At 30.6% G+C, this 27771-nt stretch overlaps 4 protein-coding genes across 13 annotated transcripts in view; 2 read left to right on the forward strand and 2 right to left on the reverse strand.

Annotated features, from left to right (window-relative positions):
- usp49 (ubiquitin specific peptidase 49) overlaps positions 1–1349 on the reverse strand; it is a 19579-nt gene extending 18230 nt beyond the window's left edge. Inside the window, exon 1 of the mRNA XM_058054197.1 lies at positions 1219–1349. The gene's annotated coding sequence lies outside the window, so the exon portion shown is untranslated. The remainder of the gene's footprint in view (positions 1–1218) is intronic.
- med20 (mediator complex subunit 20) lies at positions 1288–19431 on the reverse strand. 8 transcript variants are annotated; one of them, XM_058054212.1, is made up of 14 exons: positions 19240–19427; positions 10210–10286; positions 10019–10096; positions 9847–9919; positions 9652–9732; positions 9459–9538; positions 9262–9342; positions 8881–9150; positions 8690–8767; positions 8502–8580; positions 8310–8388; positions 7980–8125; positions 5117–5370; positions 2976–3305 (listed from the first exon to the last, which is right to left on the reverse strand). In XM_058054212.1, the coding sequence occupies exons 11-14, from the start codon at positions 8321–8323 to the stop codon at positions 3084–3086; spliced, it is 636 nt and encodes a 211-aa protein (XP_057910195.1). In that variant the 5' UTR covers positions 8324–8388; positions 8502–8580; positions 8690–8767; positions 8881–9150; positions 9262–9342; positions 9459–9538; positions 9652–9732; positions 9847–9919; positions 10019–10096; positions 10210–10286; positions 19240–19427; the 3' UTR covers positions 2976–3083. The 8 variants fall into 8 exon arrangements, with proteins under 8 accessions (XP_057910194.1, XP_057910196.1, XP_057910197.1 ...); XM_058054213.1 differs by lacking the exons at positions 8310–8388; positions 8502–8580 and having other exon boundaries at positions 2975–3305; positions 19240–19429; XM_058054214.1 differs by lacking the exons at positions 8310–8388; positions 8502–8580; positions 8690–8767 and having other exon boundaries at positions 2975–3305; positions 19240–19429.
- bysl (bystin-like) lies at positions 10440–18391 on the forward strand. 2 transcript variants are annotated; one of them, XM_058054202.1, is made up of 7 exons: positions 10440–10853; positions 11192–11345; positions 11419–11557; positions 11634–11767; positions 11854–12014; positions 14856–14958; positions 17899–18391. In XM_058054202.1, exons 1-7 carry the CDS (start codon positions 10592–10594, stop codon positions 18251–18253), a joined length of 1308 nt encoding a protein of 435 aa, XP_057910185.1. In that variant the 5' UTR covers positions 10440–10591; the 3' UTR covers positions 18254–18391. The 2 variants fall into 2 exon arrangements, with proteins under 2 accessions (XP_057910185.1, XP_057910186.1); XM_058054203.1 differs by lacking the exon at positions 17899–18391 and adding an exon at positions 15108–15222.
- Positions 18430–27685, forward strand: ccnd3 (cyclin D3). 2 transcript variants are annotated; one of them, XM_058054209.1, is made up of 6 exons: positions 18430–18678; positions 18922–19113; positions 19174–19389; positions 22564–22726; positions 27018–27151; positions 27300–27685. In XM_058054209.1, the coding sequence occupies exons 2-6, from the start codon at positions 18934–18936 to the stop codon at positions 27468–27470; spliced, it is 864 nt and encodes a 287-aa protein (XP_057910192.1). In that variant the 5' UTR covers positions 18430–18678; positions 18922–18933; the 3' UTR covers positions 27471–27685. The 2 variants fall into 2 exon arrangements, with proteins under 2 accessions (XP_057910192.1, XP_057910191.1); XM_058054208.1 differs by having other exon boundaries at positions 18432–18678; positions 27276–27685.
- The last annotated feature ends 86 nt before the right edge of the window (positions 27686–27771 follow it).

Below are 27771 nucleotides of genomic sequence, written 5' to 3' on the forward strand. Positions count from 1 at the left end.
ACTATCCTACTACTAGTAATAATCAGAAGAATAATAATAATGATAGTAATAATAATAGGCTAATTAATAATATAATAATGATTATTATATAATTGATCACTGTCATAGAGTTTGAGCAGCAGTTTTGCAGTGTAAATTGTGTGTACTTGTGTACATTTAATGGTGGCCTAAAACAATCTAAGTATCTCTATTTATTATCTACTATTTGTTTTTTTGGATATTTTGGATATTTTTTTATGTCTACTACAGTTAGCTCTATAAATATTTGGAAGTTTTTTCTCATTTTGGTACTGTACACTATACCGTAATGTATTTGAAATAACACAGTTTAGATGTAGTTCAAGTGCAGACTTTCAGCGTTAATTTAGCGGGTTGAACAAAAAGATTGCATAAAAATGCCAAAAATTAAAGCAGTTTTTAAACACAATCCCTTCATTTCAGGGACTCAAAAGTAATTGGACAAATTAAATAACTTTCATTTTCTGTTTGTTTGTAGGCCTTTCTGTCCTAATTTTAGTCTTTAATAAGTAAAATGCATGCTTTAATTGGGTTGAGATTAGGTGACTGACTTCAAGAATATTCCACTTCTTTGCTTTAATAATTTAAATAATTTAAATAAATAATAATAATGTACCTTACCTACATTATTATTATTTATTTAAATAATAATAATAATAATATAATATAATAAATAATAATAAATATTTAAATTATTATAAATCATAATTTAAATATTATTATTTATTTAAATAATTTAAATAAATAATAATAATGTACCTTACCGACATTATTATTATTTATTTAAATTATTTAAATAAATTTATTTAAATAAATTAATAATATAATAATATTAAATTATTATTTAATAATATTAAATAATAATATTGTTAAATAATATTAATATTATTATATAATAATTTAAATATAATAATATTTTAATTATTATTTATAATAATTTAAATATAATAAAAATTTAATAATAAAATATTTAAATTATTACTTATAATAATTTAAATATAATAATAACAATTTAAATATAATAATATTTAAATTATTATATAATAATATTATTATTTAATAATATTATTATTTAATATTATTAAATAATAATTTAATAATATTATTATATTATTAAATTATTTAAATAAATGTTTAATGTCTAAATACTGCAGAATTCAGTCTTCTCTTTATGGTCGACTTGGATCTTGATATTCCTACCTCCTGGAGCAGGGGTGGGCAAACTACGGCCCGGGGGCCACATCCGGCCCGCCACGTGTTTGAATACGGCCCGCCCAATCTTTCCAAAGTATTTCATTTAAACTCAACATACAAGCTGGCATCATGGCCTGAGCCAACCTTTTGATGGTTGTATCAATTTCGTTGTTTGACATGGTCTGTTGTTTACAAAGTGCTCCTGAAAAAAGGGACACAAGCACATAATAATAATACAAATTAAAATAATAATTATTATATTATTATTATAACTATTATTATTATTATATTTATTATATTAATGCTAATTATTATATTAATTATATATAATAATATTGTTATATTTGCATATTTTACATAATAATAATATAATAATTATTATTTTAATTATTATAATATTTTATTATTTTTAAAATATTTAAATATAAATATAAAATAATAAATAATATTAGCAGATTGCAGGGGTTAGCGCGCAGACCTCACAGCTAGGAGACCAGGGTTCAATTCCACCCTCGGCCATCTCTGTGTGGAGTTTGCATGTTCTCCCCGTGCATGCGTGGGTTTTCTCCGGGTACTCCGGTTTCCTCCCAAAAAACATGCTAGGTTAATTAGCGACTCCAAATTGTCCATAGGTATGAATGTGAGTGTGAATGGTTGTTTGTCTATATGTGCCCTGTGATTGGCTGGCCACCAGTCCAGGGTGTACACCGCCTCTCGCCCGAAGACAGCTGGGATAGGCTCCAGCACCCCCCGCGACCCTCGTGAGAATAAGCGGTAGAAAATGAATGAATGAAATGAATGAATATATTAATGCTAATTATTATATCAATTATATATAATATTGTTATATTTGCATATTTTACATAATAATAATATAATAATTATTATTTTAATTTTATTTTAGTTATTATAATATTTTATTATTTTTAAAATATTTAAATATAAATATAAAATAATAAATAATAATAGCAGATTGCATGACAATTTTACAGAGACAATAATACCAGGTGGACTGTTACGTGTAAAATATATAGTCTATTAAATTTATTATATTAATGCTAATTATTATATTAATTATATATAATAATATGGTTATATTTGCATATTTTACATAATAATAATATAATAATTATTATTTTAATTTTATTTTAGTTATTATAATATTTTATTATTTTTAAATTATTTAAATATAAATATAAAATAATAAATAATAATAGCAGATTGCATGACAATTTTACAGATACAATAATACCAGGTGGACTGTTAAGTGTAAAATATATAGTCTATTATATTTATTATATTAATGCTAATTATTATATTAATTATATGTAATAATATTGTTATATTTGCATATTTTACATAATAATAATTATTATTTTAATTTTATTGTAGTTATTATAATATTTTATTATTTTTAAAATATTTAAATATAAATATAAAATAATAAATAATAATAGCAGATTGCATGACAATTTTACAGATACAATAATACCAGGTGGACTGTTACGTGTAAAATATATAGTCTGCCCCCCCCCCCCGGAAATTTTGTTATATCAATGCGGCCCGCGAGTCAAAAAGTTTGCCCACCCCTGAGTTAGTATGTTCTCTGTAGGCGGCATTATGAATTATCCTTACTGACCTTTTTTTGCAGTACAACAAAAGAGGTCAATATCATGCATGCGTGTACTTAAAATGAAGGTTTTGTTAGACTTCCTTATTTTACGCCGTTCACCCCCCCCCCCCCCTTAAAAGGCTCAACTTATACAAAGATTTTGTTTTAATCCAAGACAAAACATCCACATCTCTTCCCGATCCACAAGATTGAAACTAAAAAGACGAGCAATATAGCAAAAAATATTCGTACCGACAATTCAGCGCACATTACTGCTTTGGATTTGCAGTTTACGGAGTTTGTTGAACAACTCCAGGTACTGAGTCATCGTGTCGACGCAGTCCGACACTGCGAAAATGCCTTCGGGCTTAGTAGCAAACACAGACGGAAGCTCTGGCACACTGGAGCCGAGGAAAGACTGCATGAACTCCTTCATAAGTTTCCAGCAGTCCCCTGGAACCACACAGGGACAATACTCCACCTGAAGTAACAAAAGTAAGGTGGGGGTCAGAATGTTTACTTTACTTTACCGTGTGTACATTCATATTATATTTTATATATAATATTATACATTTTATATATATTTATTATTTATTTATTTCATTTATGTATTTGTATATTTGTATATATATATATATATATATTTGTATTTGCTTATAATTCTAACAGTCTACCTTGAATTATTTGTCTAATTTTATTTATTTATTATATATTATAATGATTAATTATATTATATATATTAATTTTATTATTATATATATATTATATTTAATATATTATATTTTATATATATTTATTATTTATTTATTTAATTTATGTATTTGTATATATATATATATATATTTGTATATATTTGTATTTGCTTATAATTCTAACAGTCCACCTTGAATTATTTGTCTAATTTTATTTATTTATTATATATTATAATGATTAATTATATTATATATATTCATTTTATTATTATATATATATTATATTTAATATATTATATTTAATATATATTTATTATTTATTTATTTAATTTATGTATTTGTATATATGTATATATATATATATATTTGTATTTGCTTATAATTCTAACAGTCCACCTTGAATTATTTGTCTAATTTTATTTATTTATTATATATTATAATGATTAATTATATTATATATATTAATTTTATTATTATATATTATATTTAATATATTATATTTTATATATATTTATTATTTATTTATTTAATTTATGTATTTGTATATATGTATATATATATATATATATTTGTATTTGCTTATAATTCTAACAGTCCACCTTGAATTATTTGTCTAATTTTATTTATTATATATTATAATGATTAATTATATTATATATATTTATTTTATTATTATATATATTATATTTAATATATTATATTTTATATATATTTATTTATTTAATTTATGTATTTGTATATATGTATATTTGTATATATATATATTTGTATATATTTGTATTTGCTTATAATTCTAACAGTCCACCTTGAATTATTTGTCTAATTTTATTTATTTATTATATATTATAATGATTAATTATATTATATATATATTAATTTTATTATTATATATATTATATTTTATATATATTTATTATTTATTTAATTTATGTATTTGTATATATGTATATATGTATATATATATATATATATATATATATATATATATATATATATATATATATATATATATATATATATATATATATATATATATTTGTATATATTTGTATTTGCTTATAATTCTAACAGTCCACCTTGAATTATTTGTCTAATTTTATTTATTTATTATATATTATAATGATTAATTATATTATATATATCAATTTTATTATTATATTTAATATATTATATTTTATATATATTTATTATTTATTTATTTAATTTATGTATTTGTATATATGTATATTTGTATATATATATATTTGTATTTGCTTATAATTATAACAGTCCACCTTGAATTATTTGTCTAATTTTATTTATTTATTATAATGATTAATTATATTATATATATTAATTTTATTATTATATATTATATTTAATATATTATATTTTATATATATTTATTATTTATTTATTTAATTCATGTATTTGTATATATGTATATTTGTATATATATATATATATATATATATATATATGTATATTTGTATATATATATATATATATATATATATATATATATATATATATATATATATATATATTTGTATATATTTGTATTTGCTTATAATTCTGTGTGGGTCAGAATGTTTACACTTTACTGTGTGTACATTCATACCTCGACTGATATCCCCCTGGCGCTGGAGCTCATGGTGACTGTGCCGACTTTAATCAAGAAGTCACAGTAGCGGTATCGTGACCCCCGACACTCCACTTTGTGGCCCTTTGCATTCTGGAAGTGGCTCTTCAGCTTCACCATGAGGACATCAAAGTTGGTGTCGGCGACTAGGCAGGGACCGTTCTCGAACAGAGCCAGGCAGCTCAGTGGCGTTTCAGAGTTGTGCATCACGTACAGGAGCTTGGAGGTCTGACCTGGATGGAACATAAACACTGGACTCAGTGCATGTATTTGACATAGTATCAAAAACATTTTCATGACAATACTATAGAAAGTATACTCTACAGTAGCTTATATGTATTGTTCCTTGAGAAGATCTAGTGCAGGGGTGGGCAAACTTTTGGACTCGTGGGCCGCATTGAGTTAACAAAACTGTCTGGGGGGCCAGAATATATATTTTTTTATAACACACACGATTTTACACTTATAATTCTAACAGTCCACCTTGAATTATTTGTCTAATTTTATTTATTTATTATATATTATAATGATTAATTATATATATTAATTTTATTATTATATATATTATATTTCATATATTATATTGTATATATATTTATTATTTATTTATTTAATTTATGTATTTGTATATATATATATATATATATATATATATATATATATATATATATATATATATATATATATATATATATTTGTATATATTTGTATTTGCTTATAATTCTAACAGTCCACCTTGAATTATTTGTCTAATTTTATTTATTTATTATATATTATAATGATTAATTATATATATTAATTTTATTATTATATATATTATGTTTCATATATTATATTGTATATATATTTATTATTTATTTATTTAATTTATGTATTTGTATATTTGTATTTGCTTATAATTCTAACAGTCCACCTTGAATTATTTGTCTAATTTTATTTATTTATTATATATTATAATGATTAATTATATTATATATATTAATTTTATTATTATATTTAATATATTATATTTTATATATATTATTTATTTATTTAATTTATGTATTTGTATATATGTATATTTGTATATATATATATTTGTATTTGCTTATAATTCTAACAGTCCACCTTGAATTATTTGTCTAATTTTATTTATTTATTATATATTATGATTAATTATATATATTAATTTTATTATTATATTTAATATATTATATTTTATATATATTTATTATTTATTTATTTAATTTATGTATTTGTATATATGTATATTTGTATATATATATATTTGTATTTGCTTATAATTCTAACAGTCCACCTTGAATTATTTGTCTAATTTTATTTATTTATTATATATTATAATGATTAATTATATTATATATATTAATTTTATTATTGTATATATTATATTTAATATATTATATTTTATATATATTTATTATTTATTTATTTAATTTATGTATTTGTATATATGTATATATATATATATATATATATATATATATATATATTTGTATATATTTGTATTTGCTTATAATTCTAACAGTCCACCTTGAATTATTTGTCTAATTTTATTTATTATATTATATATTATATTTAATCTACATATTATATATATATATATAATTTATTATATATATTATAATTATATTATTAATGACATTATATATCAATTATATTATATTTTTATATATTTATTATTTATTTTCTTATTTGTATAATTTTATCTGTAAACGTGTCAGATTATTAGCTATATGTTTTAAATATGTTCCATATATCCCTATTTTTCCAGAGCACTTTAAACATCAAACCACATCAAACTACAAACTTGAATTCTACATTAATTTTTTTTTTTATTGTTATTTTTTTTTAGACTTGCAAGTCATGTTGCCAGCATGTACGTATGTTAAAAGTTAGAAAGCAACTGGGGGGCCGGATTCAAACACTTTAAACATCAAACCACATCAAACTACAAACTTGAATTTTACATTTAAAAAAATATATTATTTTTATTATTTATTTTTTGACTGAATAAGACATCCAACTTGCAAGTCATGTTGCCAGCATGTATGTTAAAAGTTAGAAAGCAACTGGCGGGCCGGATTCAAACGCTTAGTGGGCCGCATGTGGTTTGAAACAGGAGGGTTTGAAATGGGTATTGTCCCACAACTTACCATTAAATAATATCATTGTTTACATTTTTTTAAGACAAAATAAACCACTGTTATGATAATATACTGTATAATAAATTAGAATACTGTCACTTAGAACTGTCTTTTTGTGAAATGTATTGTCTAAAACGCAATTGTCACTGTCACTTCCTGTCTTTCACTCTTAAAGCGGACATATTGTGCTCATTTTGGGCACTTTGTATTGAGTTGTGGACTTCTATAGAGCAGCTACACACAACAACCCGCACAGAAAGCTTTCTAGATCTTCCAGAATCTGCACCTATCCCACCTGGAATTTCCTGAATATCCAAAATGATTTGTTTTCATTTACAATTTCACCCATGGCCCACTCTTCTGTGATTGGTCCGATTCAGCTTGTACCAGGGAACGCCCATATAAGGAAGCCGTCACAAAATTATTTCAGGACTCACTTTCAAATGCACCTGAAACTTTGGCATAATCGTTGAATACGAGAATACAACATTCTAACAACATTTATAAGTGCGAAAGGTGGAAAGAGCATAATAGGTCCTCTTTAACAGCTGTTCTGACAATAATAGCCATCAGTTGGCTCACTTTTGTGGACAGTAAATGTATACTTCTATTCAAGTTGTACACCGACTACTTTAAATTATATCACACTTTCATGTCAGTTGAGAAGATACAGTATAAGAGTATCAGTCAAGTATTACCGCTGACACTTCCAGTTGCATGGTAAGTCTCACAGTCGACACAGAAGCTGCCCTGTTTCACAGCACCCAACTGCTCCAGTTTCTTGTGCAAGGTGTCCACAGTCTGCTGGATACTCTTCCCCTCTGCCACCGGCACTTGGCACACACTGCGTTACAACAAAATACATTGTTTACATGAAAAACACCCGACAGACATTTTGAACACACAACGAGTAACGTTAGTGAAAGCGAAGTTATAATATGCTCGGCGATTAGCCAAAGTGCGTTGCATAGATAAAATAATACGAACCACATTGAATTGAAATTAAAGAATATAAGCTATAAACTCACCAAGTGACCCCCATTATTAATATTTTTTCCTCCAGTCCCTCTTTTTGTAGTCGGTTCACTTCCGGGTGACGTTCTTCTTCTGCGGTGAAATGTTGTTTTTCGGTAAAAAAAAATAAGTTGCTCAGAATAAACCACCAGAATAAACCATAGGCATATTAATAAAAAATAGCACCATATAAGCTATAAACTCACCAAGTGACCACCATTATTGATATTTTTGCCTCCAGTCCCTCTTTTTGTAGTCGGTTCACTTCCGGGTGACGTTCTTCTTCTGCGGTGAAATGTTGTTTTCCAGTAAAAAATAAATTGGTCAGAATAAACCACCAGAATAAACCATAAGCATATTAATAAAAATAGCACCATATAAGCTATAAACTCACCAAGTGACCCCCATTATTGATATTTTTCCCCCAGTCCATCTTTTTGTAGAAGGTTCACTTCCGGGTGACGTTCTTCTTCTGCGGGGAAATGTTTTTTTTTTTAGTAAAAAAAATAGGTTGGTCAGAATAAACCACCAGAATAAACCATAAGCATATTAATAAAAATAGCATCATATAAGCTATAAACTCACCAAGTGACCTCCATTATTGATATTTTTTCCTCCAGTCCCTCTTTTTGTAGTAAGTTCACTTCCGGGTGACGTTCTTCTTCTGCGGTGAAATGTTGTTTTCCAGTAAAAAAAAAAAAGAGTTGGTCAGAATAAACCACCAGAATAAACTATAAGCATATTAATAAAAATAGCACAATATAAGCTATAAACTCAGGAAGTGACCCCCATTATTGATATTTTTCCCCAGTCCTCCTTTTTGTAGTAGGTTCACTTCCGGGTGACGTTCTTCTTCTGCGGTGAAATGTTGTTTTCCAGTAAAAAAAATAAATTGGTCAGAATAAACCACCAGAATAAACCATAAGCATATTAATAAAAACAGCACAATATAAGCTATAAACTCACCAAGTGATCACCATTATTGATATTTTTGCCTCCAGTCCCTCTAATTTTGTAGTAGGTTCACTTCCGGGTGACGTTCTTCTTCTGCGGTGAAATGTTGTTTTCCAGTAAAAAAAAAAAAAAAAGTTGGTCAGAATAAACCACCAGAATAAACCATAAGCATATTAATAAAAACAGCACCATATAAGCTATAAACTCACCAAGTGACCCCCATTATTGATATTTTTTTCCCCCAGTCCATCTTTTTGTAGAAGGTTCACTTCCGGGTGACGTTCTTCTTCTGCGGTGAAATGTTGTTTTTCGGTAAAAAAAAATAAGTTGCTCAGAATAAACCACCAGAATAAACCATAGGCATATTAATAAAAAATAGCACCATATAAGCTATAAACTCACCAAGTGACCACCATTATTGATATTTTTGCCTCCAGTCCCTCTAATTTTGTAGTAAATTCACTTTCGGGTGACGTTCTTCTTCTGCGGTGAAATGTTGTTTTCCAGTAAAAAAAAAATAAGTTGCTCAGAATAAACCACCAGAATAAACCATAGGCATATTAATAAAAAATAGCACCATATAAGCTATAAACTCACCAAGTGACCACCATTATTGATATTTTTGCCTCCAGTCCCTCTTTTTGTAGTAGGTTCACTTCCGGGTGACGTTCTTCGGCGGTGAAATGTTGTTTTCAAGTAAAAAAAAAGTTGACCAGAATAAACCATAAGCATATTAATAAAAATAGCACAATATAAGCTATAAACTCACCAAGTGACCCCCATTATTGATATTTTTCCTCCAGTCCCTCTTTTTGTAGTAGGTTCACTTCCGGGTGACGTTCTTCTTCTGCGGGGAAATGTTTTTTTTTTTCAGTAAAAAAAAAAGTTGGTCAGAATAAACCACCAGAATAAACCATAAGCATAATAATAAAAATAGCACAATATAAGCTATAAACTCACCAAGTGACCCCCATTATTGATATTTTCCCCCAGTCCATCTTTTTGTAGTAGGTTCACTTCCGGGTGACGTTCTTCTTCTGCGGTGAAATGTTGTTTTCCAGTAAAAAAAAAATTGGTCAGAATAAACCACCAGAATAAACCATAAACATATTAATAAAAATAGCAACAAATCACAAAATTAAGAATATAAAATTATTACATGGCTATATATGCACATTTTATGCGACGTAAAATGACAGGATGTGACGCAACGTAACGTCACTTCCTCGATGCAAGAAAGTCGCACGTGTTAAGCTAATGTCTGTTTACAGTGTTTAGACAATCTAAACTTTTATCTCCACTGGAATATAAAGTTTATTTGTCACGCACTAAATAAACAACAATGCCGAAAGTGAAAAAAAACAAACGCGGAGTCGAAAAGAGAGGGGAGACGGACACGCTAGTTGACCAGATCCTACAGGCGGACACTATCCGAGCTAAAGACCGAGTGAAGAGCAGGGACGATCGGATCGAAACCGAAGACACCTACGTGGACGAACGCTTGTCGCGGAAGATCTTGCAACAAGCCAGAATTCAACAGGAGGAACTTCAGAATGAATATAGCCTCGCACCAGAGAAGAAAAAAGCACCCGTTACAGTTCTCGGTAAGACTCGACTGGGACACTACATTGTTAATAATAATAATAATTTGCACTGTCATGGCCGCTGTTTAATATACACTAGTCAGTTCGTACATTTGATGGCATAAGATTTAAAATAACGGACTAATCAACAACTAAGTACTTCCATTACGGTATTTATTGTACTTTAATTAATTTTTCTAATGCATTACTCATTAATTTTCTTTATACCACTTATCCTGGAGAGCTGGAACCAATCCAACAAAATGGCGATTCACACAAAGATGTGATTTAATCAATGAAAATCCGTACAACTCTGCTATATTTGACTGTCAATACGTGAGTGATTGTTTTTTCTTTAGGTTCCACGTCCCAGGATGCAGATGCAGATTCGGATGAAGAATGGCCGGCACTGGGATCTGCTGGTGATGGAGACATGGTCGACACTGAAGTCGTGGTCGACCCCGACGATGAGAAAGCCATCGAGATGTTCATGAATAAGAATCCCCCGATGAGGCAAGAGCAGCCGTGACTTTATCTTATTAAGAACTTGAAGAACGTAAATATTATCCATATTTGCTTTTTGCAGACGAACCCTAGCGGATATTATTATGGAAAAGATTACAGAGAAGCAAACCGAAGTCGGGACGGTGATGTCGGAAGTGTCCGGTTGTCCAATCCAACACCTTGACCCAAGAGTTGTAGAAGTCTACTCTGGTGTCAGAAAGGTGAATTATCGGGAAAATATGGACATCGACGACTCGTAGTTTGATTGCAATTGAAGTTTTATTAATTTCACGTCAGGTCCTGTCCAAATATCGAAGCGGGAAGCTGCCAAAGGCTTTCAAAATCATACCAGCACTTTCAAACTGGGAACAGATCCTTTATTTGACTGAGCCTGAGACGTGGACTGCAGCTGCAATGTATCAAGCCACGAGGTCTGTTTCCTATCAAATAATTTTCTTATTTTTATTTTTTTTTAAAGATGCACAAATGTCACGACGCTTATTTTTCTGTCTTGTAGGATCTTCTCGTCCAATCTGAAAGAGCGAATGGCTCAGAGATTTTACAACTTGGTGTTGCTGCCCAGGATTCGGGATGACATTGCAGAGTACAAGAGGCTCAACTTCCACCTCTACAGCGCTCTGAAGAAGGCCTTGTTTAAACCAGGAGCGTGGTTTAAAGGTGAGACGGGAGATGATGGTTTCTCGCAAAAATTAAACATCTTAAGGTATCACACACCACTTTAGGTGCACTAGCATAATCTGTTGAGAGCTACAGTAAACCTCGGATATATCAGATTCAATTGTTCCCACTGGTTTTGTCCGATATAAGCGAAATCCGTTATATGCGTATACCGGAAAATGTCCGTTTTACGCATATATCGGATTTATATCCGGTTTATGCGTGAATCGGATTTTATCCGTTATAAAAAGGCACTTCCTTGACTATGTTTCCAATGTACCTGGACGCGCAGGCAACGCTGCAAACGCTGCAAATGACGTCGTATAGCGGCCTGCCACGATTCGGCGAATCGGCGATGCGGCCATCCGATATATGCCAGGGAAATTTCATGGAAATGCATTGGAACGGGACTGGAGATTTTGTCCGAAATAGGCGAAATCCGTTATAAAAAATCCGATATATGCAATGAATTTTTATTGGAAATGCATTACAGAAAAATCGGTTCTTTTTTATCTGTCCGTTGTGAGCGAATTTCCGATATATCCCAGGTTTACTGTATATCAAAAAATTGCCAATACAAATATATTGTAGTTTGAGTGAATCATAACATTCATTCATTTTCTACCGCTTATCCTCACGAGGGTCGTGGGCGTGCTGGAGCCTATCCCAGCTGTCTTGGGACGAGAGGCGGGGTACACCCTGGACTGGTGGCCAGCCAATCACAGGGCACATATAGACAAACAACCATTCACACTCACATTCATACCGATGGACAATTTGGAGTCGCCAATTGACCTAGCATGTGGGGTCTGCGCGCTAACCACTCGCCCGCCGTGCAGCCCAAGTAATGTATAATTAAGTAATTATTTATGATTATATATTTTTTATTTGAAATATCTATGATCTATTAATATAATACAATAAGCAATTGTAAACAAATCCTCATAAAAACCTGAGTAATTATTTAGAAGTAAATAATTATTCGTATTCTATTTGTTTTCTACTGTGTTTTCCAATAAATAAAATAAATTACACAAATACACAAAACCCCAGTTTCAGGAAAATATCAATTCCCGACTAAAAAAAAAAAAAAAAAGAAAACGTAGCATGTTTTTGGAATGTGGGAGGAAACCGGAGTACCCGGAGAAAACCCACGCATGCACGGGGAGAACATGCAAACTCCACACAGAGATGGCCGAGGGTGGAATTGAACCCTGGTCTCCTAGCTGTGAGGTCTGCGTGCTAACCACAATTATGCTAAAATGCAATCCATATGTGTAATTAAATTAGATTAGTTTATTTGTAGGGGACAGTGCAATTACATAAAACACATACTTTATAATTCAATAATTCATAATTAAAAAAAAAAGCCGTGAAGAAAGCCACAATTGGAAAGTGGAAAAATAGAAGCGGAACAGAAAATTTATTTTTTTGCCTTGTTATGGCTTATGTTATTTTTTTTTAGTAGTTCAGCAATATTTAGCATCATCATAGTTGTGTCGGGTGAATGAATGAATGAATGAATGAATGAATGGATTTTCCCCTTTGAAACGCCATTGTCCAACCAATCCACTAGGTGGCACTGCTGCTCGCATTAACATTGTATAGCAGCCAAGCCAAAACCAGTTGATCTGAATGAGTATGGAGGACCAGAACTGCCAAAATAATAAATAAATAAAAGTGAAAATAAAAACACAAATGAAAAAAAAAATCAAAACATTAAATACACAAAAATAAATATAAATGGAAATAAAAACAAAAATAAAAAATATATACATAAATAAATAAATAAAAGCAAAAATAAATACAAAAATAAAAAAACAAGATTCAAAAATAAAAAATAAATACAAAAATAAATGTAGAAATAAATACAAAAATAAATCTATAAATAGAATTCCATATCAATAAATAAATAAAAGCACTCTGCTCTCATATGTATTTATTTCATGCTGCAGACAATGTCAGCTTGAAATGCAGAAGGAAAAACTATTCAAATGAGGGGGCGGTCCTAAGTGTGTCTTGGGTTGAACTGTTCGCCTATTGGTTGATCGACATGTGAGTGCGAAAATCGACTAGGTATGCCTGCAAACGGCCACAGCAAGAGGAAGTATACAGGGAGAAAAGTATACATTTACCGGGACAATAATGGCGGGGTCCACCAGGAAGTCGGTGTCGGAGATTGCAGCCATATTTACCGCCATTGAGAGTGGTGTGGTGACTTCCTCTTGCTGTGGCTGTGGCTTGCTGTTTTTTATGTACAAAAATTAATTTGTTTAATTTGTTTTTTTTGATTTCCTTATTTATTTTTCCATCTTATTTTGTGTCGAAAAATAAAAATTAACATTGAACGTTTATTTAATAATAAAGAAAAATTTATTTGTTAATTTGTTCCATTTATTTTTTGATTTGCTTATTTATTTTTCTATTTTGTGTGTTTTTTTATGTACAAAAATTAATTTGTTAATTTGTTTAATTTGTTTTTTTTCGATTTCCTTATTTATTTTTCCATCTTATTTTGTGTCGAAAAATAAAAATTAACATTGAACGTTTATTTAATAATAAAGAAAAATTTATTTGTTAATTTGTTCCATTTATTTTTTGATTTGCTTATTTATTTTTCTATTTTGTGTGTTTTTTACGTACAAAAATTAATTTGTTAATTTGTTTAATTTGTTTTTTTTGATTTCCTTATTTATTTTTCCATCTTATTTTGTGTCGAAAAATAAAAATTAACATTGAACGTTTATTTAATAATAAAGAAAAATTTATTTGTTAATTTGTTCCATTTATTTTTTGATTTGCTTATTTATTTTTATTTTCCCCCCCACCTCCGTTCCACAGGTATACTGATACCGCTGTGTGAATCAGGGACATGCACCCTCAGAGAGGCCATCATCATCGGAAGCATCCTCACAAAGTGTTCCATCCCTGTGCTCCACTCCAGGTAATGAGTCTCTCTCCTGAGACACACACACACACACACACACACACACACACCCACACACACACCTTCTCCACATGCTGGTCAGTTTCTGTGGAACTGCAACATGCACCCTGTAGCGAGCGGCTACCACCCACTTTTTCCTCCCACAGTCAAATACGCTGTTCATCAGATCATCAAAAGTTTAAGAGCACAGCCTTTAAAACAGGGGTCTCAAACTCACGGCATTTGGCCCGCGGGACGCTAGTTTGAGGCCCCCGTTTAAGTTTAATTTGTTTTTTGATTTGCTTCTTTATTTTTCCATCTTATTTTGTGCCGAAAAATAAAAATTAACATTAAACGTTTATTTAATAATTTAATAATAAAGAAAAATAAATTTGTTTCATTTGTTTTTTAATTTGCTTATTTATTTTTCCATCCTATTTTGTGTCGAAAAATAAAAAATTAACATTAAATGTTTATTTAATAATTTAATAAAGAAAAATTAATTTGTTTCATTTGTTTTTTGATTTGGTTATTTATTTTTCCATCTTATTTTGTGTTGAAAAATAAAAATTTACATTGAACGTTTATTTAATAATTTAATAATAAAGAAAAATTAATTTGTTAATTTGTTTCATTTCTTTTTTGATTTGCTTATTTATTTTTCCATCTTATTTTGTGTCGAAAAATAAAAATTAACATTGAACGTTTATTTAATAATTTAATAATAAAGAAAAAATTATTTGTTAATTTGTTGTATTTGTTTTTGGATTTCCTTATTTATTTTTCCATCTTTTGTGTCGAAAAATAAAAATTAACGTGAACGTTTATTTATTAATTTAATAATACAGAAAAATTAATTTATTTCATTTGTTTTTGATTTGCTTATTTATTTTTCCATCTTATTCTGTGTCGCAAAATAAAATTTAACATTGAACGTTTATTTAATAATTTAATAATAAAGAAAAATTTATTTGTTAATTTGTTTCATTTGTTTTTTTATTTGCTTATTTATTTTTCCATCTTATTTTGTGTTGAAAAATAAAAATTAACATTAAACGTTTATTTAATAATTTAATAATAAATAAAAATTAATTTGTTTCATTTGTTTTTTGATTTGCTTATTTATTTTTCCATCTTATTTTGTGTCGAAAAATAAAAATTAACATTAGACGTTTATTTAATAATAAAGAAAAATTAATTTGTTAATTTGTTTCATTTCTTTTTTGATTTGCTTATTTATTTTTCCATCTTATTTCGTTTCGAAAAATAAAAATTAACATTGAACGTTTATTTAATAATTTAATAATAAAGAAAAAAATATTTGTTAATTTGTTGTATTTGTTTTTTGATTTCCTTATTTATTTTTCCATCTTTTGTGTCGAAAAATAAAAATTAACATGAACGTTTATTTAATAATTTAATAATACAGAAAAATTAATTCATTTCATTTGTTTTTGATTTGCTTATTTATTTTTCCATCTTATTCTGTGTCGAAAAATAAAATTTAACATTGAACGTTTATTTAATAATTTAATAATAAAGAAAAATTTATTTGTTAATTTGTTTCATTTGTTTTTTGATTTGCTTATTTATTTTTCCATCTTATTTTGTGTCGAAAAATAAAAAATTAACATTAAACGTTTATTTAATTATTTAATAATAAAGAAAAATTAATTTGTTTCATTTGTTTTTTGATTTGCTTATTTATTTTTCCATCTTATTTTGTGTCAAAAAATAAAAATTAACATTAGACGTTTATTTAATAATTTAATAATAAAGAAAAATTAATTTGTTTAATTTGTTTTTTGATTTGCTTATTTATATTTCCATCTTATTTTGTGTCAAAAAATAAAAATTAACATTAAACGTTTATTTAATAATTTAATAATAAATACAAATTAATTTGTTAGTTTCATTTTTTTGATTTGCTTATTCATTTTTCCATCTTATTTTATGTCGAAAAATAAACATTGAATGTTTATTTAATAATAAAGAAAAATTCATTTGTTAATTAGTTTCATTAGTTTTTTGATTTGCTTATTTATTTTTCCATCTTATTTTGTGTCGAAAAATAAAAATTAACCATTTATTTAATTATTTAATAATAAATAATTTATCATAATTTATAATAATTTAATGTTTTATCAGAGAACCAAAAGCATTGAAAAAGTGGAGGGTAAAGCAGAAGCATTGAAGACGGTTTTTTATTTATTATTTTTTTCTGTTTTTAATATATATATATATATATATATATATATACACACACATACATACATATATATATATTTTTTCACCTGATGCGGCCCAGCCTCACCCAGACCCTAGCTCCAGTGGCCCCCGGGTAAATTGAGTTTGAGACCCCTGCTTTAAAAGGAAGAAAATGTGGATTGAACGTGATTTAGTGTCAGGTATTCCCACTATTATGATCTCTTTTTTTAACAACGTGCCATTGCTGCTGAGGTTGGACACAGTAAGACATTTCAAATTTATTTAAACATCCTTAGGTTCATCGAATAAAAAAAAGTCAAGCGGTAGACCCCCCCAAAATGAGTTAAAATATCCCATTGGCTGTCTGTCAAGACACTGGGCCATCCTGTGATTGTGTGTGTGTCCAGTATGGAGGATGGGAGGGAGGGGCTTGTTAGTATTTGTTTTTCCTTTTAATTGTGGTAATTGTTTTTAATTCTGTAAAGCACTTTGTGTTGCATGTCTTTGCAGGAAAAGTGCTATACAAATAAAGTTGATTTGATTTGAAAAAATGTAACCTTGGCGGTCCTGATTACAGTACATTATTGCCAAAATGCATATATATATATTTACATATAATCAAATGTATGACCATTTTCCAGGATGCGGTGCAGCGGTTGGGAACCCACATGCTACGTTACAAAAGCAAACGGGCGAGGTCGGCGTTGCGGTGGAAGGTTGCGTAACATTTTTATCGCCTCTTCCTTTCAGCGCCACGATGCTCAAGTTGGCAGAGATGGACTACAACGGCGCCAACAGCATTTTCCTGCGTCTGTTGCTCGACAAGAAATACGCCCTGCCTTTCCGTGTCCTCGATGCCCTGGTGGCTCACTTCCTGTCCTTCCGCAGCGAAAAGCGCGAGCTTCCTGTGCTCTGGCATCAGAGCCTGCTCGCGCTGGCACAGCGCTACAAGGCCGACCTGGCCTTGGAACAGAAGGAGGCTCTGCTGGAGCTGCTCAAGATACAAACGCATCCTCAGGTCTCGGCGGAGATCCGCAGAGAACTGCAGAACTCCGAGTCGCGGGATGTTGAAATCGGGCTTCCTGTTACTCTTGATATGGACTGAGAATTCTTTAACATGGGGGACATGTTAACGCTTAAAATCACCATAATTGTAGTTTTGGACTGACTTGTATGTGTGTATTTGATTATGAATACATGTTTATGCAAGAATCTGAATTAAAAACAGAATACTTAATAACCGGATATGAGGATGACTAATTATACTACTGTGTATTTTTAAAGCTAAAGCTAACACTGTGTATGTTCTGGATCATTCATCTGTACAAAATGGCTCCTAACATATTAATTGTCATTTCAGGCTCAAAATAGCCATTTTATATAGTGGTTCCATTTTCCGTATTTTAACTGTTATTCACGGTAGCTTCCAATTTGCTTCATTTCGCGCACTAAACTTATTATACTCATTAGCCACATTAGCATGTTTAAGCTAATGAACTGCTGACGACACGCTCCGCACTTGTTAGCCGGGTGAGTTTATCCAAAGCCGAATACTTTCATGAATATACCTGTTTTTGTATTATTTAGATATTACACACACGTTGGAAGTGATTTATTTTTTTAATTGTTGCTCACTTAAATAGAGCTAACATCGAAAGATATGTCGAATGTATGCTAGCAGCTAAGCTAGCTAACTGACGCTCAGTTAGCACATTGACCTAGCAACTAGGTCTGATTTTCGGTGGATTGTTTTTATTTTTTTTTTTGCTTTAGTTTCTCCAAAATATGTCGCTACACGACGTGTATCCGAGGGCGGGTATCGACCCAGTTCTCGTAAGCGACCCACGCGTTATCCAGAACTTGAGAGCCTTGGAGGAGAACCGTGGGTCCTCCATTTTGACTAGCATCCAGCAGGCAGGCATCTACCACCGCATAAGGAGGACACTAATAGCATGGATGCTACAGGTATTCGAACGCGGTTTGTTTAAAACTGAAAATCCACTTCAAATCAAGGTGCTGTTTTAGGTGTGCGAGGAGCAGAAATGTGAAGAGGAGGTGTTCCCGCTAGCGGTCCACTACCTGGACTCTTACCTGCGCATCCATGCCGTGGAGACGTGTGACCTGCAGCTTGTGGCCGCGGTCACCATGCTGCTGGCCTCCAAGATGAGAGAGACTGTTCCCCTCATGCCCTGGAAGCTCTGCGTGTACGCTGATGACTCCATTTCGGTGGCAGATATCCTGGTAAATGTATGCGTCATTACCCCCGCAAAGGCTCCGGTTTTGGGCTTTCTAGAGTCGTTAGGTGTGCCTAATGAAATGACCAATGGCTGCGTTATTTTCACACTCACCCAATGTGAACTCCTATAAAATGCAACTTTAATGACCCCAATGTGCCAAAGGTAGCATTTAGACCAGGGGTGGGCAAACTACGGCCCGGGGGCCACATCCGCCCTGCCAAGTGTTTGAATACGGCCCGCCCAATCTTTCAAAAGTATTTAATTTAAACTCAACATACAACCATACAATATATATATATATATATATATATATATATATATATATATATATATATATATATATATATATATATATATATATATATATATATATATATATATACCAACAATACATAAAATAATAAAAAAAATAATAAAAATTAAAATAATAATTATTATATTATTATTATAACTATTATGATTATTATATTTATTATATTAATGCTAATTATTGTATTAATTATATATAATAATATTGTTATATTTGCATATTTTACATAATAATAATATAATAATTATTATTTTAATTTTATTTTAATTATTATAATATTTTATTATTTTTAAAATATTTAAATATAAATATAAAATAATAAATAATAATAGCAGATTGCATGACAATTTTACAGATACAATAATACCAGGTGGACTGTTACGTGTAAAATATATAGTCTATTATATTTATTATATTAATGCTAATTATTATATTAATTATATATAATAATATTGTTATATTTGCATATTTTACATAATAATAATATAATAATTATTATTTTAATTTTATTTTAATTATTATAATATTTTATTATTTTTAAAATATTTAAATATAAATATAAAATAATAAATAATAATAGCAGATTGCATGACAATTTTACAGATACAATAATACCAGGTGGACTGTTACGTGTAAAATATATAGTTTCCCCCCCCCCCCCCCCGTAAATTTTGTCATATCGAGTCAAAAAGTTTGCCCACCCTGTCTTCTCAGCCACAGGGTCTCAACCTGTGGGTCGTGACCACTCAGTAGGTCGATCCATTGACATTAAAATATGTAATATACAAATGATGTACAACTTATTTTGAAGTAAAATTAACCAATAGTTTAGTCATATTCCTCCTATACGGTATGCTTATCGAAGTTATAAGTGAAAGATTTTATTTCGTTGTCTTATTTAATGCACTTTTTATATTTAATTTGATTTAATACATCATTTGTATGCATGTAGTTATGTTCGTCGTCATTTCCTTGACAAAAATGCCTTAATAAATTCATCTAAAATGCATCTTCGGCATACGCTTATGTACTGTATGTATAAACATAAACATAAAGTACTTTATACTTTACATAAGTAAAGTATAAATATAAACATAAAGTGCAAGTGTAACATTGAAATAAATAAATGCGTGAATAAATAAATGTAAGAATTACTTAAAAGTGTAAAAAAATAAGTAAAATAAAAGTGGTAAAAATTTTAATAAAATAAATTCAGGAACAAATTTCTGAAACAAAAGTGTAAAAATATTAAATAAAATAAAAACAGCATAAGTAAATATAAAAATGTTAATAAAAGTTTCTAAAAAAAAAAAGAATAAAACAAAATTACAAACTTAAATAAATAAAATAAATAAATAAATGTAAGAATTACTTAAAAGTGTAAAAAAAATAAGTAAAATAAAAGTGGTAAAAATTTTAATAAAATAAATTCAGGAAAAACATGTCTGAAACAAAAGTGTAAAAATATTAAATAAAAAAAGCATAAGTAAATATAAAAATGACTTAAAAGTTTCTAAAAAAAAAAAAAAGAATAAAACAAAAAATTACAAACTTAAATAAATAAAATAAATAAATAAATGTAAGAATTACTTAAAAGTGTAAAAAAATAAGTAAAATAAAAGTGGTAAAAACTTTAATAAAATAAATTCAGGAAAAAAATGTCTGAAACAAAAGTGTAAAAATATTAAATAAAATAAAAAAGCATAAGTAAATATAAAAATGACTTAAAAGTTTCTAAAAAAAAAAGAATAAAACAAAAAATGACAAACTTAAATAAATAAAATAAATAAATAAATGTAAGAATTACTTAAAAGTGTAACAAAATAAGTGAAATAAAAGTGGTACATTTTTTTTGTGGTAAAAATTTTAATAAAATAAAGTCAGGAAAAACATGTCTGAAACAAAAGTGTAAAAATATAAAATAAAATAAAAACAGCATAAGTATAAGTAAATATAAAAATGACTTAAAAGTTTCTAAAAAAAATAAGAATAAAACAAAAAATTACAAACTTAAATAAATAAATAAATGTAAGAATTACTTAAAAGTGTAAAAAAAATAAGTAAAATAAAAGTGGTAAAAATTTTAATAAAATAAATTCAGGAAAAAAATGTCTGAAACAAAAGTGTAAAAATATTAAATAAAATAAAAAAACATAAGTAAATATAAAAATGACTTAAACGTTTCTAAAAAAATAAGAATAAAACAAAAAATTACAAATTTAAATAAATAAATCCTTATGTGAAACATAAACACGTCTTGTGCTGGAAGACACAGCCATCCCGAGGAGAGCGAAAAGTGTTGTCGCTGCTGTTGTTGTTGACAGAACTAGCATAAGTATGCGTATCAATGCATGATCAGGGTTTCATCGTCTAAATACTGTAGGTTTTTAACTAATTTTTCTGTTTTATAATGCACAGAAAAGGGAAAAAATATGTCTTTATGTGTCAAATGATGATTGGGAATGACAATATTCGCCCAAAAATGCGGTCCCCCTTTAAATAAAAGTGGGCTCCAACTCAATGTGCATTGTAAGTATATACAATAATACTCTAATACTGTAAAAAAAATGTGAAGGGTGTACTCACTTTTGTGAGAGATTGTTATGTATGAATCCACTCAGTAAATCCCCACTCCCCATGTTTCCCCAAGGGGTCCTAAGGTTAATAGGACAGAACAGTAGAAAAACATGTTTGTGCTGCACAAACATTCCTCTGGAGCTTTTTTTGCTTTTTTTTTTTTTCTAGTCCACTTGATCATTTATCTTTTCAAGTCTGCAAAATGTCTCTTAAATAGCAGCTTTTGGTTAAACAGGCTGCAACAGGTGTGTATGAATAACCATAAATGTAAAAACATGTGTGTGTTTGCAGCAGTGGGAAGCATCTGTGGTTTCCAAGCTAGGCTGGGCCCTGGCGTCCGCCGTGCCCTCGGACTTTCTGGAACCGATCCTTCACTCGCTATCCTTTCTTGAAGCCCGGCACCTTCCCAGCCTGCGCCGACATGTCCACTCTTACGTGGCCTTGGCAGCCATCGGTGAGTTGAGTTACATAACCAAGTTACATAAAATCCCAAAATGACAATATGAATTGTGAGAACAGTATCACCAAATATTTGCTTTCAACAAAACATACTTCAAGGATGCCTTCTGTTTTCCCAGGCAGGATGATTATTAGACAAATATTTACATAACTGAAGGGTGGAGTAGCTTTCATGTCTAGCGAAAGCACTTAATAGCTGCCGTTCATACAGAGCAATGCACAAGGAAGTAAACCTCGGATATATCGGATTCAATTGTTCCCACTGGTTTTGTCCGATATAAGCGAAATCCGTTATATGCGTATACCGGAAAATGTCCGTTTTACGCATATATGGGATTTATATCCGGTATATGCGTAAATGGGATTTTATCCGTTATAAAAAGGCACTTCCTTGACTATGTTTCCAATGTACCTGGACGCGCAGGCAACGCTGCAAACGCTGCAAATGACGTCGTATAGCGGCCTGTCACGATTCGGCGAATCGGAGCGCCACGATGCGGCCATCCGATATATGCGAGGGAAATTTCATGGAAATGCATTGGAACGGGACTGGAGATTTTGTCCGAAATAGGCGAAATCCGTTATAAAAAATCCGATATATGCAATGAATTTTTATTGGAAATGCATTACAGAAAAATCGCTTCTTTTTTATCTGTCCGTTGTGAGCGAATTTCCGATATATCCGAGTCCGATATATCCGAGGTTTACTGTATATTTTGTAAATTGCTGTGATAGAATCCATCCTTTAGTTTTGATGCTTATTTTGCACTGAACAGGAAGTCATTGTGTCATTGTTTAATGTCGTGTAAGTTATGTTTTTGGCGACATAAACGGTTTGAGATTTTAACATCGACAAAAGCCGGAACTTTAACATGTTGGACTGGAAGTTAAAATTAAAATTAAAATTAAAATTAAAATTAAAATTAAAATTAAAATTAAAATTAAAATTAAAATTAAAATTAAAATTAAAATTAAAATTAAAATTAAAATTAAAATTAAAATAAAATTAGGAAAGCAGGAAGTGAACAAATGTAATGATTATGGGATGCATTCAATTGGAATCTGATGCATGTTCAAATGAAATAATACCATTACCATTACCATATCTTACAAACCACATTAAATTCATCACACAGCAACTTAGCACTCAAATGTTATACCTTGGAAATATACAAACAACATATTAAATGCATTGAAAAACAGGTTGGGATATATATATATATATATATATATATATATATATATATATATATATATATATATATATATATATATATATATATATATATATATATATATATATATATATATATATATATATATATATATATATATACATATATATATATATATATACATATATATATATATCACTATATGGACAGTTACTATAGTACACATTATGTCATTGTATGGTCATATCACCTCGTACTTCGGTACAGGACAAAAAATAAAAAAAACCCTTAAACTGTATTATGGAAAGCAGGAAGTGAACAAATGTAGCAGTTAGTCATTGTAAAAGTACCAGATGGAGGGGTAGGATTTAATAAGCTTTGCTTCTTCCTACTCCTTTTGGACATGTAGAACTGGGAACTGATTATGGGATGCACTCAATTGGAATCTGATGCATGTTCAAATGAAATAAAACCATTGCCATTACTATTGCCATTACCATTACCATTACCATTTCCATTACCATTACCATTACCATTACCATTACCATTTCCATTACCATTACCATTACCAAAATCAGCACCTCCAAGTCTCCGGGTCAGGGATGAGATCCTGCCCCAAGTGGAGTACCTTAAGATCTGATGAGTGACGGAAGGATGGAATTCGACATTAACAGATGTATTGCTTCGTACATTTTTCTTATGGATGAAGTTGTACATTTTAGTTGCTAACCAAAAGGAGTATTGTTCAGGAATCTGCTGCTTTTCCCCCGCAGTCATTCCAAAATTGTTGAAATCGGGGGACTTTTCCCATGGACAGCAGTGCACACAAAGCAGCCATAAGTTTGACTGCGATGTGTCAGCATTCAGGAGCCAGAGAGCTGAGTGAGTGCAATTCTGCATTGTGTGCAGTGAATGAGCGCGGCGGTCCCCCTATTCAGCCCGCTCTTCTCACGAAGCTCTGTGATGCCGCCCCAGGCGACAGGTCACTGGGATACAGTCAGGCCGCTTTTACGCCCATCGGGACATTAAAGCACCCAAAAAAGTTCCGAAAAAGACTCCAGACCCCTTTGCCCATTCACCAAGGTGTGTGGGGAAGGATTGGATGGCAGACCGAGTGTCTCTGCACTTCTCCTCCCTGAGGCGTGAAGATAATATGTCACATTGTCATAGCCGAGCAAACGACAGCTTTTAAAGTGCTTTCTTTGTCCGTCAGGGTGTGGCGACAATGGCAGCATCCGTCGCATTTATCCACCTTCCTCTTCTTACTGGATTATAGTCGACTATACGACTATAGTCACATTTATACTTTTTATTTACAACATATTGCGCAGCTGCAGGGTCTTGAGACACATGCTAACTCGCAAACTAGAGAGCTAGCGACCTAAACGGTAGCCTTCAAGTTATTTCCTTTCAACTGAAATAGCCAAAAACTTACCACTTCCACACGGATAGGGAGGATAACTATTAACAGTTATTTAACCTTTAACATGAACATTAATCAAATGTAATAATTTTTTTCTGGGTACATGATACCATACAGCAGGGGTCTCAAACTCAATTTTTTGGGGGGCCATTGGAGCTCAGGTCTGGGTGAGACTGGGCCGCATCAGGTTTTCCAAAAAAAAACAAAAAAACGCATTTATTAAAAACAATTTTTTTTTAAAAACTTCGCTTTGGTTCCAATTTTCTACAAGAAAAGCTCTGATAAAACATTCCACTGTTCTCAAATATCTTACTTTTTATTTTTCTACACAAAATAAGATGAAAAATAAACAAACAAATCAAGAATAAAGAAAATCAATCAATCAGTAATAAATAAATATAATAATAATAATAAAAACTTAAGAAACCACATATAGTTGGTGGGTAGACAAATGATTTTTTTCAGATTAAAATGAACAAAGCATTATTAGAGCCCTGTAGACATGACAAAACACGACTATAGTCACATTTATACTCCTTTTATTTACAACATATTGCGCAACTGCAGGGTCTTGAGACACATGCTAACTCGCAAACTAGAGAGCTAGCGACCTAAACGGTAGCCTTCAAGTTATTTCCTTTCAACTTAAATAGCCAAAAACTTACCACTTCCACACGGATAGGGAGGATAACTATTAACAGTTATTTAACCTTTAACATGAACATGAATCAAACGTAATAATTTTTTCTGGGTACATGATACCATACAGCATCCATATCAAACTTGCGCAGGCCGCACTAACATTAAACGTTCATATCAAGGCGGGGGCCTCAAACTAGTGTCTTGCGCGCCACATTTGGCCCGCGGGCCGTGTGTTTGAGACCCCTGAGTTAGACTTTCTTTCATTTTTCAGTACTTATGTGACCCTTGCTGGGTCACATAAGTGTTTTTAACATCGTGTTTTAACACAAGTGTTAACATCGTGTTTTTTCCCAGCTGTCTTCGGGCGTAAGGCGGGGTACACCCTGGACTGGTGGCCAGCCAATCACAGGGCACATATAGTCAAACAACCATTCACACTCACATTCATACCTATGGACAATTTGGAGTCGCTAATTAACCTAGCATGTTTTTGGAATGTGGGAGGAAACCGGAGTACCCGGAGAAAACCCACGCATGCACGGGGAGAACATGCAAACTCCACACAGAGATGGCCGAGGGTGGGATTGAACCCTGGTCTCCTAGCTGCACGCTAACCCCTAGACCACCGTGCCGCACCCGCACTAACATTAAACTTTCATATCAAGGCGGGGGCCTCAAACTAGTGTCCTGCGCGCCACATTTGGCCCGCGGGCCGCGTGTTTGAGACCCCTGAGTTAGACTTTCTTTCATTTTTCAGTACTTATGTGACCCTTGCTGGGCCCCGATTCAACCTACATGTGAAACTAACTATTATGATAATTTTTCAATTTTAATTTTGTTGAAAATTAGCCTCCATTTCACAGTTTCCTATTTCATAGTAGGAGCCTTGGTGGAGGCCTACACTCTACTAAGTGATATTGCAGTAATACTACGTCCTCATTAAAGTATTGTTCTGTGGCCAAATACTTTTTGCACAGTACAGTGTTTGATAAATAGTATTAATTATTGGTATTTACGTGTTGTGTTTTCTATTTATCTCTTCCCAGAATTGAAGTTTTCCGACTTCCTGCCTTCCACTCATGCGTGTGCTTGCGTTTGCGCCGCTAGCCAGAGGCTCGGCGCGGCGGACTCGCCCGAATCACTGCTCAAGTTCCTGGCCAAGCTCCTGGTCATCGATATGGTGAGGCTCACGTTCACGTGCTAACTCGCTTTGTACTGGAGCGTTCATATCAGCTAGCATGAATATGTAATATTGATCACCGATCAATTCTGAACCTGTTCTGTCGTTTTTGACTCGTAACCAGGACGCTCTCCTCCTCTGCTACAAGCAACTACAGAAAGCAGTGGATCTCACCCTGCATTCTCCGATCCGAGACACTGTTTGCACGTCGGAGGTCAGCCACGCCCTCGCCGATGTTGCCGATAGCCAGCTGGAAACTCCTCCCTCCCGGCACAGGCAAGTGTCAGCCACATGCGAGAACAAGATGGAGCAGGCCTAAATGTGTTTTTACCCACACATAAATTTGATTCGTAGCGTGGGGATCGCATATGCGAGGAATTTATAGTATTTCAAGAAAAAAGCTGCATTTGAGCTTTGTCATATCGGTGAAAAAGCCTATTAACATTTTTTTTTCTGTGTATTCATATCTTCACTTTATTCCCACAATTTTTTACCCCAAAAATTCCATCTTTATTTAGTTTCGTTTCTAATAAACAACTGTAAAATATATTATAAATATATTAAATATATATTATAAAATATATTATAAATATATGAAATATTTATTATAAAATATATTA

Source organism: Doryrhamphus excisus, chromosome 18, assembly GCF_030265055.1.
Source record: "Doryrhamphus excisus isolate RoL2022-K1 chromosome 18, RoL_Dexc_1.0, whole genome shotgun sequence".
In the NCBI taxonomy this organism is placed as follows: domain Eukaryota; kingdom Metazoa; phylum Chordata; class Actinopteri; order Syngnathiformes; family Syngnathidae; genus Doryrhamphus; species Doryrhamphus excisus.